The sequence below is a fragment of the Myotis brandtii genome, unplaced genomic scaffold (assembly GCF_000412655.1).
Source record: "Myotis brandtii unplaced genomic scaffold, ASM41265v1 scaffold907, whole genome shotgun sequence".
Lineage (NCBI taxonomy): Eukaryota > Metazoa > Chordata > Mammalia > Chiroptera > Vespertilionidae > Myotis > Myotis brandtii.
In genome coordinates, this window is record NW_005371734.1 from 1,272,228 (window position 1) to 1,289,699 (window position 17,472).

Below are 17,472 nucleotides of genomic sequence, written 5' to 3' on the forward strand. Positions count from 1 at the left end.
GCCACACCCGCGCCGCTGCTCTCCGAGCGCTCAGACCGCGGTCGCCGCAGCCAGAGAAGGAGAAGGAGACGGACTCCCGCCCGCTGGCCGACATGCGCCTCGGCTAGTGGCTCCCGTTCCCACGATCACCACCACGCGTTCTCTCTCTCTCTATCTCTCTCTCTCTCTCTCTCTCTCTCTCACACACACACACACACACACACACTCACACATCAATATAGAGGAGAAAACATTCCCTTCGCGTTCCCTCCCTCTGCGCCCCGAGAAGCTGAGCGGCCGCGTGGCGGGGGCCCCCGGATCGCCTGGAAATGCTCCTCCTCACGCGCGTCCTCGCTTTCATTCAGCTCCTCTGTGTCTGCCGCCTGGGTGAGTGATGAGACCTCGGTGGGGTTCTTTCGGGGACCCTGGGGCACAGGTGGGGGTATTTCAGAGCGTTAGGTACTCGCCCTCGCCGCCGCCGAGTAGCGAGGAGGGAAAAGGGCCGGGGGCCGGGATGCCACAGGGTGTCAGCGGCGGGGAGAATGCGCCCCTCCCCACCTCTCACCTCCGCACCTTCCCTCCGCCCCGCGGGGGTTCATGCCCCCACCCGCGCAGGGAGACCCCGGGCGATCACTGCCCCTGTCCTCACCGCCTCTCCTCTTATTTTGCAAAGTGTAGAAAGAGCCTGTTCGTTCGCTACACATAAGAAGATAAATGCAGCCATAAATATAACCGTGGTGCGGGGCTGCATGCTACATCGAGTTTTTGCTGTTAAGTTCATGCTGCGGATATTATGGGCGTGAATGAAAAATACACGTGCCTGATGCGCATTACACACACACACACACACACACACACACACACTCACAACCCCACACTCACACACACCCCTCTTCCCTGCCCCTCCTCACACAATGCCTGAAAGGTAGTAACAGGAACAAGCACCAACCCGACTTTTCAGTGTTTTATCATACTTTTAATTTAGTCACATTCAAGTCTGGGCAGTTACTTTAAAAAAAAAGTTTCAATCAAAATCTCTGTCAGCCTTCCGCCACTGGTGCCAAAGCCAGAGGAGAGGAGAGCTGCCGGTTGATTTGTTTATTCGTGGATTCATCTTTCATCCACCACCTTTTAGGTTCCAGTATTTCATACTGGGGTTGCACTCAGAAGGAGCCAGTCAGTTGCCACTTTCCAGAAGAATTGTAAGATTGGATTTTTTTTTTGCATTTTATTAAAGAAATGTCTTTTTTTTTCCTTTAGAAAGATTTGCGATTATGATGGACTATAATAGGTTTGGAGGCATGCACTTGAAAGTTGGAACGCATACCTCCATTTATGGGTGCACATACTCTTTTTAGTTAGAGGATAATCCTTTTTTAAATGTTTAGATTGTTCATATTAAAGTAAATATTAATCTACATTTTCATCCAATAGATGGTGCTGTTCTTGGCACAGTCACATTTACAAGAAAAAATAATTTCAAGTCTAACTAGCTAGAATTGTACTGCAAACATGCTGGTAACTGCCAACACCCCCTCCCCCCAGATACATGGTCATAATATAAATCCCAAAAGTTTTATGGAAGTACTCAGGGGTGATGTGATGCTCACAGTGGCATTTAAGACTTGCAGGGGATTCTGGTCCTGGTTTTCTCTAGCATCATACAGTTGACTCTGGAGAGGGGAAGACATCTTTCCTAAGTGTTGTGGTCATCAGATACACACCTGTTGAATGTACATTTCCTCTGTAGATCTGTTTTAACAACAAAGCCAGATCCCCTTGGTACTTAGACCATTATTTAAAGTACATCTCACTGCAGTATAGAAATAACTGAGAGAATACTGCTTTGTATGCCTTCCAAACCGCATCCCCTGAGTATACTATGAATTTTTTTTAATTGAGGTATAATTCACATGGCATACAATTCATCTTTTTAAAGTGCACAATTCAGTAGTTTTGGGTGTTTTCACAAAGTTGTGCAACCATCACTGCTATCTAATTATAACATTTTCATCACCCCTCACATAAACTCCATTAACAGTCATTCCTCATTCTCTTGACCCCAGCCCTGGAAACTTCTAATGTACTTTCTTTTCTATAGATTTGCCTGTATGAGTATTTCATATAAATGGAGTCATATAACATGTGGCCTTTGGGGGCTGGCTTCATTCACTTAGCATAATGTTTTCAAGATTCTTCCGTGCTGTAGCCTGTATCAGTACTTCATTCCTTTTTGTGGCTGCACACACACACACACACACACAATCTCACATCAATCTACACATCTATATGCTGGAGGAGAAAACATTCCCTTCGCGTTCCCTCCCTCTGCGCCCCGAGAAGCTGAGCGGCCGCGTGGCGGGGGCCCCCGGATCGCCTGGAAATGCTCCTCCTCACGCGCGTCCTCGCTTTCATTCAGCTCCTCTGTGTCTGCCGCCTGGGTGAGTGATGAGACCTCGGTGGGGTTCTTTCGGGGACCCTGGGGCACAGGTGGGGGTATTTCAGAGCGTTAGGTACTCGCCCTCGCCGCCGCCGAGTAGCGAGGAGGGAAAAGGGCCGGGGGCCGGGATGCCACAAGGTGTCAGCTGCGGGGAGAATGCGCCCCTCCCCACCTCTCACCTCCGCACCTTCCCTCCGCCCCGCGGGGGTTCATGCCCCCACCCGCGCAGGGAGACCCCGGGCGATCACTGCCCCTGTCCTCACCGCCTCTCCTCTTATTTTGCAAAGTGTAGAAAGAGCCTGTTCGTTCGCTACACATAAGAAGATAAATGCAGCCATAAATATAACCGTGGTGCGGGGCTGCATGCTACATCGAGTTTTTGCTGTTAAGTTCATGCTGCGGATATTATGGGCGTGAATGAAAAATACACGTGCCTGATGCGCATTACACACACACACACACACACACACACACACACACACACACACACACACACTCACCCCCCCACACACACACACACCCCTCTTCCCCCTCCTCACACAATGCCTGAAAGGTAGTAACAGGAACAAGCACCAACCCGACTTTTCAGTGTTTTATCATACTTTTAATTTAGTCACATTCAAGTCTGGGCAGTTACTTTAAAAAAAAAGTTTCAATCAAAATCTCTGTCAGCCTTCCGCCACTGGTGCCAAAGCCAGAGGAGAGGAGAGCTGCCGGTTGATTTGTTTATTCGTGGATTCATCTTTCATCCACCACCTTTTAGGTTCCAGTATTTCATACTGGGGTTGCACTCAGAAGGAGCCAGTCAGTTGCCACTTTCCAGAAGAATTGTAAGATTGGATTTTTTTTTGCATTTTATTAAAGAAATGTCTTTTTTTTTCCTTTAGAAAGATTTGCGATTATGATGGACTATAATAGGTTTGGAGGCATGCACTTGAAAGTTGGAACGCATACCTCCATTTATGGGTGCACATACTCTTTTTAGTTAGAGGATAATCCTTTTTTAAATGTTTAGATTGTTCATATTAAAGTAAATATTAATCTACATTTTCATCCAATAGATGGTGCTGTTCTTGGCACAGTCACATTTACAAGAAAAAATAATTTCAAGTCTAACTAGCTAGAATTGTACTGCAAACATGCTGGTAACTGCCAACACCCCCTCCCCCCAGATACATGGTCATAATATAAATCCCAAAAGTTTTATGGAAGTACTCAGGGGTGATGTGATGCTCACAGTGGCATTTAAGACTTGCAGGGGATTCTGGTCCTGGTTTTCTCTAGCATCATACAGTTGACTCTGGAGAGGGGAAGACATCTTTCCTAAGTGTTGTGGTCATCAGATACACACCTGTTGAATGTACATTTCCTCTGTAGATCTGTTTTAACAACAAAGCCAGATCCCCTTGGTACTTAGACCATTATTTAAAGTACATCTCACTGCAGTATAGAAATAACTGAGAGAATACTGCTTTGTATGCCTTCCAAACCGCATCCCCTGAGTATACTATGAATTTTTTTTAATTGAGGTATAATTCACATGGCATACAATTCATCTTTTTAAAGTGCACAATTCAGTAGTTTTGGGTGTTTTCACAAAGTTGTGCAACCATCACTGCTATCTAATTATAACATTTTCATCACCCCTCACATAAACTCCATTAACAGTCATTTCCTCATTCTTTGACCCCAGCCCTGGAAACTTCTAATGTACTTTTTCTTCTATAGATTTGCCTCTATGAGTATTTCATATAAATGGAGTCATATAACATGTGGCCTTTGGGGGCTGGCTTCATTCACTTAGCATAATGTTTTCAAGATTCTTCCGTGCTGTAGCCTGTATCAGTACTTCATTCCTTTTTGTGGCTGAATGATATCCCATTCCAATAGGCCACATTTTGCAAATTCTTAATAAAACATAATTTGTAGCTTGTTGCTTTTGGTTATTTAGATTTTAGTTTATTGGATATTTTCTTTAATGCTTTGATGATGTTAGATTGTAAAGGATTAAATTAATTGTTTAAGAGTATCACACGTGTATGTGATGATATAGATTAGAATGTAAGCCTGTTTTAGGATTCAAATTGGGTGGGGTGTTTTTTGTGTGGATTTTTTTTAGACTGGCAATTGACTCCTTTATTATCCTTTCTCCATTTTAACAAAGTTGGCCTTTTACAGTGTTGCCTACAGGCTGACCTACGGGTCTTTACAACCTCAAATCTGATGAGTATCTTGACTCAGCCTCCACTTCAATTATCTTTCCCTTAACACAGTGATGGCGAACCTATGACACGTGTGTCAGAGGTGACACGCGAACTCATTTTTTTGGTTGATTTTTCTTTGTTAAATGGCATTTAAATATATAAAATAAATATCAAAAATATAAGTCTTTGTTTTACTATGGTTGCAAATATCAAAAAATTTCTATATGTGACATGGCACCAGAGTTAAGTTAGGGTTTTTCAAAATGCTGACACGCCGAGCTCAAAAGGTTCGCCATCACTGCCTTAACATCTACTCTGGTATCTGTGAATGTGTTTGTTACTCATCTTCAGTGCCCTGGAAGCCAACAAGACACCTCGCACAGGTAATAGATGCTCATGAGCCGTCTACCTGTTGAGGCCAGCAGCGCCTGGTCACAGCTCCGGGACAATTTGAATGTTAGGCTGCTATTCTTACCATTATCTGTAACAATTTGTAGAATTCACTAATGCTTTCATTATTAGCAATGAAGACTATCAAAATGACCTTATCACTTTTTGTCCAAAATATTCTGGTGTTTTGAATGAACATATAGACCAATTGCATCTTTCAAATAACTTCAGAACACAAACAAAATATCATTAGACTATTTAGACTGAAACAATTTTTTTTTTCCAAATTACTACCAGGGACTAAAGAGAAACATTATGGGTTTTCTTTTTATTTGGAGGGGGCGGTTGTTAAATATGTTGTGAGTTCATCTACTTGGACTATTCTGTTAAGATTGGCCTGTGGCCTGAAGTGTTTTTGCCAACTAGCTAGATCACAGTTCTCAAATTTTAGTGTGCATCAGAATCACCAGAAAAACTTAAAACACAGATTTCAGGGCCCTGAAGAGTTTCTGATTCAGTAGGTACGGGGTGGGGCTTGAGAATCCATGTCTAACAGATTCCCAGGATATGCTGATGCTGGGTTCAGGTCCACACTTTTACAACATCTGAGCTAGTTTGACATGTAAATGTTAGCATAGTATCTAGATTATTAACAAGTTTTTACTGTGGATTTGATTTCTGATACCTGACTTAATATTATTTTTTAAAAATTACACGAGTAACACATTTAATGCTAGAGATTCTTAATAAGAGAGGCAGAACTTAAAGATGACTCTAAGATAATCCCCTAAGTGAATTTGGACCTTCTCTAAAATAATTGAGAGGTGTGCTACTAGGTGGAGAACTAATGCGATGACTATATGACTCTAATTATTATTTAATCTTGACCCACTGAACAGGTAATGGGAAAAGCTGTGGTGGCTTTCCTGTAAGGAGGCTTAACTGTGAGTCAGAGAGGAGAGGTAACTGTTTTAAGAGCTTTTAAGGAATAGTTCCTTTGAACTAATGAGAATTCAGAATCTTTGAATTGAGTTATAGCCCTGCAAGGTACACAAAATGTAAATGTATAAATGTTATTGTTAAAGGGGGTGGGGGCTCGGTGCTAGAGCTTTAGTAGTGAAGAGTTCAGTAGCCACTCTGGCCTCTATACTAGTAGACTGGTGTTAAAGGGGAGAGATTAGCTCTTAGTTCAGAAGTGAGTGCTCTGTTCCCACAGCACATCATCCATGATGGGTTTTAGCATTCACCATATCATTTTGTAGTGGATCTCTCTTATCTCCCCCTCTAGACTAGTTCCTTGAGGGCAAAGAAAGTATTTCATTCACCCTTGGACTTAGGATCCTTGGACTGAGAACCTATAGTAAGTACTTGATAAATATTTAATGTACGGGTCATAGAGAAAAAGAACTGTGAAGGTTCTTAGACAGCAGTAGCTTTTTGCTGTTGAGATGGGTCCATCTCATCTGACATTTCCTTCTTTGGATTCTGACCCCTACCCGAGAGTTAGGTCACTGTTCACTTTGAGCCATCCATCTTTAATGCCACTCTGGCACCTAATCTTCACATTCTTTGATTCTCCCAGAAAGGCCCATAAGCACCACCTAGATCCAGACACTACCTGTGTCTTAAAATGGAGCTCCCGTGGTTAACCTTTGAGTGAAGGTTAAATTCTAGATGAGTTGGCACTAATGAAGCTTGGAGATGGCCCAGGGAGCAGGGCATCAAGACATTGTATGTGCCTGTGCGGGTGTGTGCATGTGACTGTGTATATACACATGTTTACCTGTTAGGGAGGAGAGGGCAGTCAGGGTGAGGGGTGGTCAGTAATGTAAAATGAAGTGTCTTGAGCCCATGAAGACTGTGTTTTCAGTCAGTCAAAAGCCATCATATTGGATTAAGTCTCCTCCAGTTAAGCTGGCTGCAGGAGGTAGTGGCCAAAGCAGTTCTGGAAAGCAGATGAAGGACAGGAAGTACAGTTATTACATAGATATGCATGCTTTTGCAATTTGTCTCTAGTTTTATCATTAATCCCAGAGATGATATGCTACACCTAGCTTAGCCCTGCACATAGCAGGTATTAAGCACATATTTGAATTGAGTTGAATTAAAACGGAACTGGGTGTGGGATGAGTTAGAAATCTTTAGAGGAGTTAAAAACAGAAAAAAAGACTTGGTCCTCTTTTAGGATCTTTGCTTTATTTTCTCCTTTCTCCCATTCCTTTCTTTCCCTTATTTGTTTGTTTTTTGGTGGCCATTTATCTTCATCTTCACTTTCTTTAAGCATGAATTTAAGATTTAAAAAACCCTCAGCATTGCCCAGCATCTTGATGAAGAATTTGATAGGGAGGATATTGATGGTGTTTGATACCATTATTTAAAAATATCTCACTGTGATATAATTTGGGGAGCTTTGTAATTAACATAATTTTTAAAAGTTGTGTTAACATTTCCTTTTGCCTAAAAATTCTAATGTGTTAAAATGGGCAAGTTGTCTTTTTTTTTCTTTTCATATTTGCACACATATATGAAAGTAAATGAAAGTATTTAAAGTCCTGGTTAATGTAAACTTTCTGATCCCATTCAATAAACATGAATCAATTTATGTACACATCATACACATTGGCAGGAGATGATTTTTTTACAAGTTTCCTTAGAAATATAGTCTTTATATATTTGGAAAGAATAATGCATTAATTGGTAGGAAAGAAGGATTTTCTGTTAAAATATTCATAGCAACAAGTACAGTTACTCTCCCACGCTTGTAGAATAGTCTTTCTTTCTTTCTCTGATTTCCCCGACAGCATTGACTGCATACTTTTTCTGTCCTTTCACTGTCACTGACTGGACTGCTTATTTCTTGAATCCTAAAGATTTGATATATTTACTTAAAGATGGAGATTGATACTAGACTTTTTCTCTGAACTTATTAATTCAGAACTTTGAAGAGGGGGAAAAAACACTGTTGTTGTTTAAAATGACCTCTTTTAGCAGAGATCAGAGTCCTGATTGTGTGCTCATAATAACAAAATGCTGGCCAGACATAAGGAACTTTCTAGACTTTCACCATGATTTTAAGTTACATCGTCATTAGAGTACAAATTATGTCTGTAATTACGCTTTTACCCTCTTGCATTCTTACACATTTTCTTGAATGGGATACAGAATTGTGCAGAATCTTGGTCTGCCCACAGGAGTGCATTACACATGCAACATCATTGTCATGTTTGTTTCAGTGCAAATAAAGATTGACAACCATTTATCTAGGTCAATGGTTCTCAGTCCTCGATGCGCTTTGTAATTGCTTGGTGTTATGTCTCCTCCCAACATTCCTATGTTGAAACCCTATTCCCCACTGTGATGGAATTTGGAGGTGGGGCCTTGGGGAGGTAATTCGTTCTAGAGGAGGTCATAAGAGTGGAGCCCCCCGTGATGGGATCAGTGTCCTTATAGAAGAGAAAGAGAGACCAGAGCTTTCTGTGAGGAGACAGTGAGACAGCAGCTGTCTGTAAGCCAGGGAGAGAGGCCTCTCCAGGACTATCCAGAACCAATTGCCCCCACATCCCTGATCAGTGGTGGGGCCAGCCAGATCCCACCCGTGCACGAATTCATGCACAGGGCCTCTAGTGAGAAATAAATGTCTGTTGTTTAAGCCACTCATTTTATGGTATCTTATTATAGCAGCCTGAGCTGACTGAGACACCTTTGGAACTTTTAAAACATACTGATGTCTGGGCCCCACGTGGATCCAATACATGTGTGGGTACAGGGCCCAGACAGAGATGTTTTCTTAAAATTCCCCAGGTGATTACAGACTACAGCCAGGGTTTAAAAAACACAAATCTAGGCTAACCTTGTGATACTACTAATCTTAGTTCATTTTTCTTACTAGTAAGTAGAGATATTTGCAAGTTTCGTGCTATCCTAAAACAAAGCTAGTGCCACAGAACAAAGGTTCTGGAAAGCTTCCCATCCCTTTCTGTTATTGTTGTTGTTCCTCCTCCTCTTCCTCCTCCTCCTCCTCCTCCTCCTGCTCCTCTTCCTTCCTTTTCTTCTTCTTCTTCTTCTTCTTCTTCTTCTTCTTCTTCTTCTTCTTCTTCTTCTTCTTCTTCTTCTTCTTCTTCTTCTTCTTCTTCTTCTTCTTCTTCTTCTTCTTCTTCTTCTTCTTCTTCTTCTTCTTCTTCTTCTTCTTCTTCTTCTTCTTCTTCTTCTTCTTCTTCTTCTTCTTCTTCTTCTTCTTCTTCTTCTTCTTCTTCTTCTTCTTCTTCTTCTTCTTCTTCTTCTTCTTCTTCTTCTTCTTCTTCTTCTTCTTCTTCTTCTTCTTCTTCTTCTTCTTCTTCTTCTTCTTCTTCTTCTTCTTCTTCTTCTTCTTCTTCTTCTTCTTCTTCTTCTTCTTCTTCTTCTTCTTCTTCTTCTTCTTCTTCTTCTTCTTCTTCTTCTTCTTCTTCTTCTTCTTCTTCTTCTTCTTCTTCTTCTTCTTCTTCTTCTTCTTCTTCTTCTTCTTCTTCTTCTTCTTCTTCTTCTTCTTCTTCTTCTTCTTCTTCTTCTTCTTCTTCTTCTTCTTCTTCTTCTTCTTCTTCTTCTTCTTCTTCTTCTTCTTCTTCTTCTTCTTCTTCTTCTTCTTCTTCTTCTTCTTCTTCTTCTTCTTCTTCTTCTTCTTCTTGGAGTTGGTCCAAAGATTTAAGTCTGTCAGCAGATGGATGGATACCTGAACCAGCCTCTGAGATGGGAGTCTCAGGTGCAAGATAGGCACATAATATATTTAGTTTTGTCAATGACACATATTCTTGCTATCCATTTGTCTTGTTTATTTTCTTTCTCCTTGCATAGGTTGCTAGAATCAAACTTACTGTTTTTTTTTATGTAATACAAAATACAGCCATATTTTTTATTTCAGCAATTGATTTGTGTGTATTTCTTAAAATAACATATTCATCAGGTCTAGGCTATTTGTTTTTTATTATATTTGAAAATTACTAATAGCTCCATTTAAAAGTTAATGTAGAACTTTTTCAGATGGTTCAAATAACTATTTTAATATCCTTAATCACTAACAGTGAGGACACAAGCACAAATCAATTCAGTGAGTCTTCGTTGAGCACCTCCCTTATGATAAATATTTCCTGAGAGAGAATATTCCTCTAGTGGTTTGCTAATCCTTTGTAAGAGAGAGATCCATCCATAATGATCTCGCATACATAGCAGAGTTTGTAGAATATGAAGGTGTGAGTGGTATGGGAGTGTAAACTGGATTCACCTTTGGGAAGGTTTCCAGGAGACAGAGTTGGGTGTAGACCCCGCAGTGTGGGTAGGTAGGGCTTCAGGGGTCACTGTTGGAGGAAAGGGCATTAGTTTCAATATACATTATGTATGTCACAATATACATTAAGGATATATGAAGTGGTAAATTAATTAATTAAGTGGTAAATTAATAAATTAAGTTTAGGAAAGAGAATGCAATCATATTTTTCCTTGTGTAATGAAGAAAGGTAACTATATTGTGCTATTAAGAGCTGTATGTAAGAATTTGATATTTAAGAAGTATGGCTGAATGGATTCTTCAAGAGTAATATTTGATTATGATAAATTTGCCCTTGATGGCTTACAAAGTGGGGAAATGACAGGTAATATGCATGTATAATATATATTTATATAAGTATTTTATATGTAACTACATATGTATATTTACATATATGCATATATACACACAATTAATATATAAGTATATATGTTTTCTGCTTCTCAAAATTGATAGTGCCTTATTTCGAGCATTCTAATTATAAGATTATATCCTTTAGAGAAATTAAGCTTAATGGTAGAACTTATGCTGGATATTTTTGAGCCTGTCTTTTTCCTGCTTTCCACATAAAGAAAGGAAAGGAAGAAGGTCTTCTTCCTGTGACCTGAATACAGTTCTGTGCCTCTCAGAGGGGTTGAGTCCAGTTGAGATCAATAGAACTCATTTCACCAGGTCCTCATTGAACAACTACTGTTTGCTTAGCACTGTGCTAGACTTCAATAGTTTTTCTCTTTCAGGAGTTAATTTTGCTACAGATATAAAATGAACCCTGGTGGGAGTCTACCAGGATAGAGAAGAATGAAATAAATGTTAGATTACATGAATCAGATTTTAAGTCTGTACAAAGTTATAAAAAGGACAAACAAAATAAAGATGCGAATTCATTTAAAAAATATCTCTGTGAGCATATGAGCACCACTTTCTCCTTTTGAACATGGGACATTTACTGTTTCATTTAATAATTGAAGCCCCTTTTGTACCTCCTCCCTTATTTTTGCTATATACAGAAACAAAAGGATAAGCTTATATTTATTACTCATTTCAGATTACTCACCCAAAGAGAAGCTTCAATACAGAAGTTGGTTGGGTTTTGCATCTCTAGTCTGAAATACATTAACTTCACCTACATACCCTACCACATTGAAAATAGTAGCATAAATAGCAAGATATATAAGCAACATATTTGTTAAAACACTCATCCTGTATGTTCTGTTCAACACTTACTACTAAGAAAATGTCACAGAATTTCCATAGTTATGTCTGTTCCAATGCAAAGTTTAATTTTTGGTGGTGGCAACTGCTGTTTTATTGCAAAGATAAACTATTGGTGCTAAGATTTCTAAGACTGGGTTGATATGCCTATGATTCTTAGGTAAAAGTTTATCAAAATGGGGCAGCAAGAATAGAGATGGATGTCAATGCTGTCTTCAAAATTGATTCACGGGAAGAAACACAGAGAATGAAATAAATTTTAATTAGTCAAGAAGGGCTAGAACATGTTGTCCTTATATCCTTTAAGATGCAGTACAATCTGGGCATCATCCATCCCACAAGAGAGTATCCCTCTTGCCTGTGATTCCAACTTACATTCTTCCTTATCTTTCATTACATTTTAGCTATTTAGTATTCTTGGCAGAAGAAATCAAGAAAACACAAGATGCTTCCTTGTTCCTCGTTAATTTATTCAAAATTTTATACTAATCCCTCCATTCCCTGAAATGATAAAATAACGATCATTTTTTTTAAAAAAAGAAAATATTCCAGTCTCCTGTTTGATGGGAGCTTTTCAAGATGGCAGCTCTCTCTCCTCCTCCTTCTCTTTCTCCTCCTCCTCCCCATCCTTCTCCTTCTCCTCTTCCGCCTCCTGCTCCACATTTTGGAATTAGAATCCTACAGCATCTGCCATTTAAAAAAATAAAACAACTGGTGCATTTTTACAAGCATGATGAGCTGTGAAGATGCATCAGACTCAATGGCATTCAGGCAAAGGAAGGTGATATTTAGCCCAATAATCACTCCGGTAATGGTTATGGTGCATAAATCCTTTTACCTGAGACGGGTTGGGTTTTCTCTAAATGATGACAGAAGGTCACCTCATGCAGTGAGTTTTCCATTATGAGCCATGCGGAGTGCTGGCTTTCTAACTGCAGCACACAGTCTTCTGGAGATTTGTTTGGGTGATTGCATTATTGGAGGAAATCCTGAAAGTAGGTCAAGAAAAGATTGATACAGACTTTTGTGTGGAAGTGATTGTGCTTGTTCGTTGCCTTCTGCTATCGGCCAATATGCCAGACGATGCAGTTTCAGTGAGAAAATGTGTTCACATTTATCCCAGTTAGGATTTGTAGGCTGAGGTGTGTGTTTCCACTGATTGGACCTCTCAAGATCTTTATATGAAGAGTTTTTTGCATATTACATATCTTATTGCTCGGTCATCTATAAATCCCAAATACACACCTATTCGTTGATCAAAACACAGCTGGAGAGTTCCATTGCACTAAATGTCATTCACATACATACATACACCCACACACAGAGCCATGAAAATAGTAACACATCCATTCCCTATTAACCTAGGAATTGCATTATTGGAGGAAATCCTGAAAGTAGGTCAAGAAAAGATTGATACAGACTTTTGTGTGGAAGTGATTGTGCTTGTTCGTTGCCTTCTGCTATCGGCCAATATGCCAGACGATGCAGTTTCAGTGAGAAAATGTGTTCACATTTATCCCAGTTAGGATTTGTAGGCTGAGGTGTGTGTTTCCACTGATTGGACCTCTCAAGATCTTTATATGAAGAGTTTTTTGCATATTACATATCTTATTGCTCGGTCATCTATAAATCCCAAATACACACCTATTCGTTGATCAAAACACAGCTGGAGAGTTCCATTGCACTAAATGTCATTCACTTACATACATACACCCACACACCCACACACAGAGCCATGAAAATAGTAACACATCCATTCCCTATTAACCTAGGAAATCTTGTTAACCTAGGAAACCAACCTGTTCTCTTCCCATAATGTAAAAAGTTCAATAAACATGCTATAGTCATTAGTGACTTAGCACAAAGTATTGCTTGTTTAAGGCCGACGTTAAAAAGTTTTATGCAAGTTTGTAGCAACAAATGTTGGTATGCTTTTCCTTTTACATAGTGTGTTTCTGTAATTCTCAAAAAGAAACTCATCAAAAACCAACTTCAATAATGAAACACAATAGAGGAATAAGGTCTCCATCCATGGAAACTAGAAAATATTAGATGAGATTTTGTTTTGCTTCTACTCATTATTGGGAAGGATCCGTCGATTCATGTCACTCTTAATATCATAGGATGCTCTTACGAGAGCATTCAAGGTGCTTCAAACCTGAACTCAGGCTACTTGTCCAACTTGACCTGACCCTCCACACCTGTGCCCCTTCACTTTGGCTCAAGCTTTTCCTTTTCCTTTGGAGGCTGTGGCCCCTTGCTTTCCTAGTTCTCTTGTACACACACTGTGAAATCTTCTCTAACACATGACGTTTCCCTGCCCCAGAGAGGTAAACATCACTCATATTGTATCCATAGCTCTCTTCCTTGAAAGGGTCTTGTTACAACAAGCCCTGGTCTGTAAAGACCCCTGACGGGTAAAGTAGCTACTCAATAAGTACTTTTGACATAAATCAAGGGATGTAATTCCTGCCAAACCAGTCACTTTAAGAACAGAAAATTCAATAGGATCTATCTCGTCAAATGTGAAATATCGCCCCCACCTCATCTCATTCAGCACACTCTTTTTGTCCAACTTGACGTGACCCTCCCCCGCTCCTGTGCCCCTTCACTTTGGTTCAAGCTTTTCCTTTTCCTTTGGAGACGGTGGCCCCTTGCATTCCTAGTTCTCTTTTACACACACTGTGAAACCTTCTCTAACACATCACGTTTCCCTGCCCCAGAGAGGGAAACATCACTTATGTTGTATCCATAGCTCTCTTCGTTCCTTGAAAGGGTCTTGTCACAACAAGCCCTGGTCTGTAAAGACCCCTGACGGGTAAAGTAGCTACTCAATAAGTACTTTTGACATAAATCAAGGGATGTAATTCCTGCCAAACCAGTCACTTTAAGAACAGAAAATTCAATAGGATCTATCTCATCAAATGTGAAATATCGCCCCCACCTCATCTCATTCAGCACACTCTTTAGCAGAGTAAGGAACTTGGGATCACATTTCCAGCATTCAGAATTAGAATTCAGTTCACCCTCTTATTTTAAAAAAAGTAAACTAAAAGTAGGTCAATCAAATCACATTCTCATTTTAACAGACCCAAGAGTCTATATAGATTTTGAACTGAATTGGCATACTCTCATGGACCACTTTCTAAGGGCTTTTCCTCTTGGCATTCAGGCTTTTAAGAAAGAAAATTAAGCGATTGGAATAGAGTACAATAGTGAATGCAGAAGAAGGGAAGAAAGATGACTGTGGCCAGAAACATGAGAGAAAGAGGACTATAAGTTTCTTTATTCTAAGTAGCGGTGGGAGACTCTACTTGTTGGCCTGCACAGCGGATGCGCCATTTCTGTGGCTAAGTTTTCCCTATGCTTCCTGTCAAACCAGGGTTTTAATGAAACAAAAAGATACCGGATCCTTGTCACTAACACCTCCTCATCCCTGCAGGGCCAGCCAAGAGCATTTCTCTCAGTTCTTTTTATCCTTTTTTTTAAACCAAGAACAAGATCTGAGATACGTGAGATCCTGTTCGATTCAAGTGTGGAGAAAGCACTGTAAATTTTATAGCCACTGGTTACCTGTTCCTGTCAATAGCTTTATTGTCTGCATTTTATCATGTGTCCAGTCCTTTAAAATTTTGAACAGCCTAAGTTTTAGATTTGTAGCGTAAAAGCTATTTTACTTGGAAAAGAGAGCCAGTGTTCTTGATACTTAAAATCTCAAAAAATGTAAGAATAGCAGAATTATGCCTGGCCCTCCTTGGGGGTCTGTGAGGGACATTCTAAAACCAAGTTTTGTGACAAAAACCCTAGTTTCTTCTCTTTGGGCTTCTGAACACATTTACAGTGTAGCTGGATGGCTCACAATAAGATATGTAAAATATGAAGAGATTATGAAAAAACAGATTGCTAAAATCAAGTCTATCAAGATGAGGCAAATGTTCAGTGAAATATTATAGAAGTCAGTATTCTAGTCAATAAAAAGAGTTTAAATATATATGAGATTAATAGGCAAATAGAAATTATTTGCAGACCTCTGTAACTTCCCAATTCTGCAAATAACCATGAAAGGAAGTTGAATTCAGGAAAACTTGTCCTGGTTAGACTAGGATAAAGGACCCTCTAAAATACACAATCACTCATATTGAAAAAAATTAGTCATTCTTTTTAACTTAATGTCAATTATACTATTATTTAGTAATAGATTATTTAAGAAATTATTTTGAAATGTTTAATATGCCCAGAACAAAATGTAGGCATTATAATTTAAGAAATACAAAATTAAGAGAAAAAAAAACATCTGAGGAAAAGAATTACAATGCTCAGATATTTAATTAAAATACACTGAAAAAGAGAATACTTGTTGAAATAGTGATGCTTGATAGAATACTAGGTTATTAAAAGTTCAAAAAGCTATTTTTTTATATAATAGAAGCAGCGGTATTTGGTCTGATGCAGAATTAGCAAATAGATTTAAGCAATGATTAAGGTTCCTATGGGACTTACTTTGGGAAACAAGGTTTTAAAACAGTTATATAGGGAATGAATTGGATGATCAAAGTTTTAAAATTATGAGCACAGAGAAGAATTGGGTTAATTTAACATTAATTTTTAAGAGACGCAATATTTCCATCCTGCTTTTTAAAGAGGCTTTTGTGATTTTAATTAATGAATTCTTCATTTTAAATAAGAGGCTTTTGTGATTTTAGTTAATGAATTAATCATTCATTATACGGAGCCTCACACAAAAATTCAGCCATTATAGTTGTGGTCCTTTGGTGGTAATATTAATCATAAAGTTATGTGTAGCCTATGTTTTCAGAAAAGCTTGTTATGACTTCAGAAATCTTTGATAATAAATTATCTATTTGCAAAAGCAGAAGGGACAATGTAATATTGGGAAATGTGGGTGAGAGTTCTGTGTGTGACTTTGCAAGGACTTCCTCCCATCCTGAAGCAGGAGGCTCTGTGTGAATGCTTACAGCTAACGCTGACATCTTTAACAGCAGAATTTTAGTTTTTTGCGTTATATCTATTCATAACTGAAGCGATGCTTTCTTTCCAGTTATTAGCTTAACATATGATAATACAAATTAATCAGCAGATGTTCATTTAATGAGTGTTTCTTATTAAATGTTAAAATAACGAGTGTTTCTTGTCATGCTGTTGGTTCTACCATTAAAAAGAAATCCTCTCGCCTTCTGCCCCATTTCTCTCTTCCCCTTTCCAGCCAAACCTTTGGGAAGTGTTTTCTGAATTCATCATCTCCATGTGCTCTCCTCCTGTTTGCCTCTGAACCCACTCTAAACAGGGTTCTGTTTCCACCCCTCCGAAAAACTGCCCTCATCAATCTCACCAGTGCCCTCAAGATTGCTACACCCAGTGGGCAACGTTCTTGGTTCTCATTTTACTGACCGACCAGCAGCTTTTGAAAATCATCACTTTGTCTGTTTGGCACGGCTTTGTTCATGTGACTCAGAACGCCACGCTTGGCCTGCTTCTCCCGGCTGTCCCACTGACCACCAACGTCACCGCTCCCTCGAGCACTTTTGCTGGTTCCTTCTCATCTCCCAACTTCTAAACACTGGCCTCCCCATGACTCAGTCCTTAGGCCACTTCTCTTTTCTGTCTACACTACTTGCATGGTTCTGTCATCCCTATATTCTCGACGTGGAGAACTCCCAAATGTAAATCTCTAGACTAGACTCTTACATGAACTCCAGAGCGATATCTGCAACTGCCTACTTAGGTATTTAATATACCTTTCAAACTTGATGGGTCCAAAATTGGTCTGCTCTTCCTCCAACCCCATTCCTAACTTCCAGTGTCTCTCTCTCTCTTTTTTTTTTATAATCCTTTATTGTTGAAAATATCACATATGTCCCCTTTTCCCCCATTGACCTCCTCTAGCCCCCTCACCCCCCAACCCCGCCCCAGGCCCCCACCCCCTCATTGTC

General features: G+C 39.6%; 1 protein-coding gene across 1 annotated transcript in view; it reads left to right on the plus strand.

The window, feature by feature from the left end:
* Positions 1–2,227: 2,227 nt before the first annotated feature.
* LOC102249415 (receptor-type tyrosine-protein phosphatase zeta) overlaps positions 2,228–17,472 on the plus strand; it is a 134,595-nt gene continuing 119,350 nt past the window's right edge. Inside the window, exon 1 of the mRNA XM_005885492.2 lies at positions 2,228–2,420. Within this exon, the coding sequence (XP_005885554.2) occupies positions 2,363–2,420 (58 nt within the window). The 5' untranslated portion in view covers positions 2,228–2,362. The remainder of the gene's footprint in view (positions 2,421–17,472) is intronic.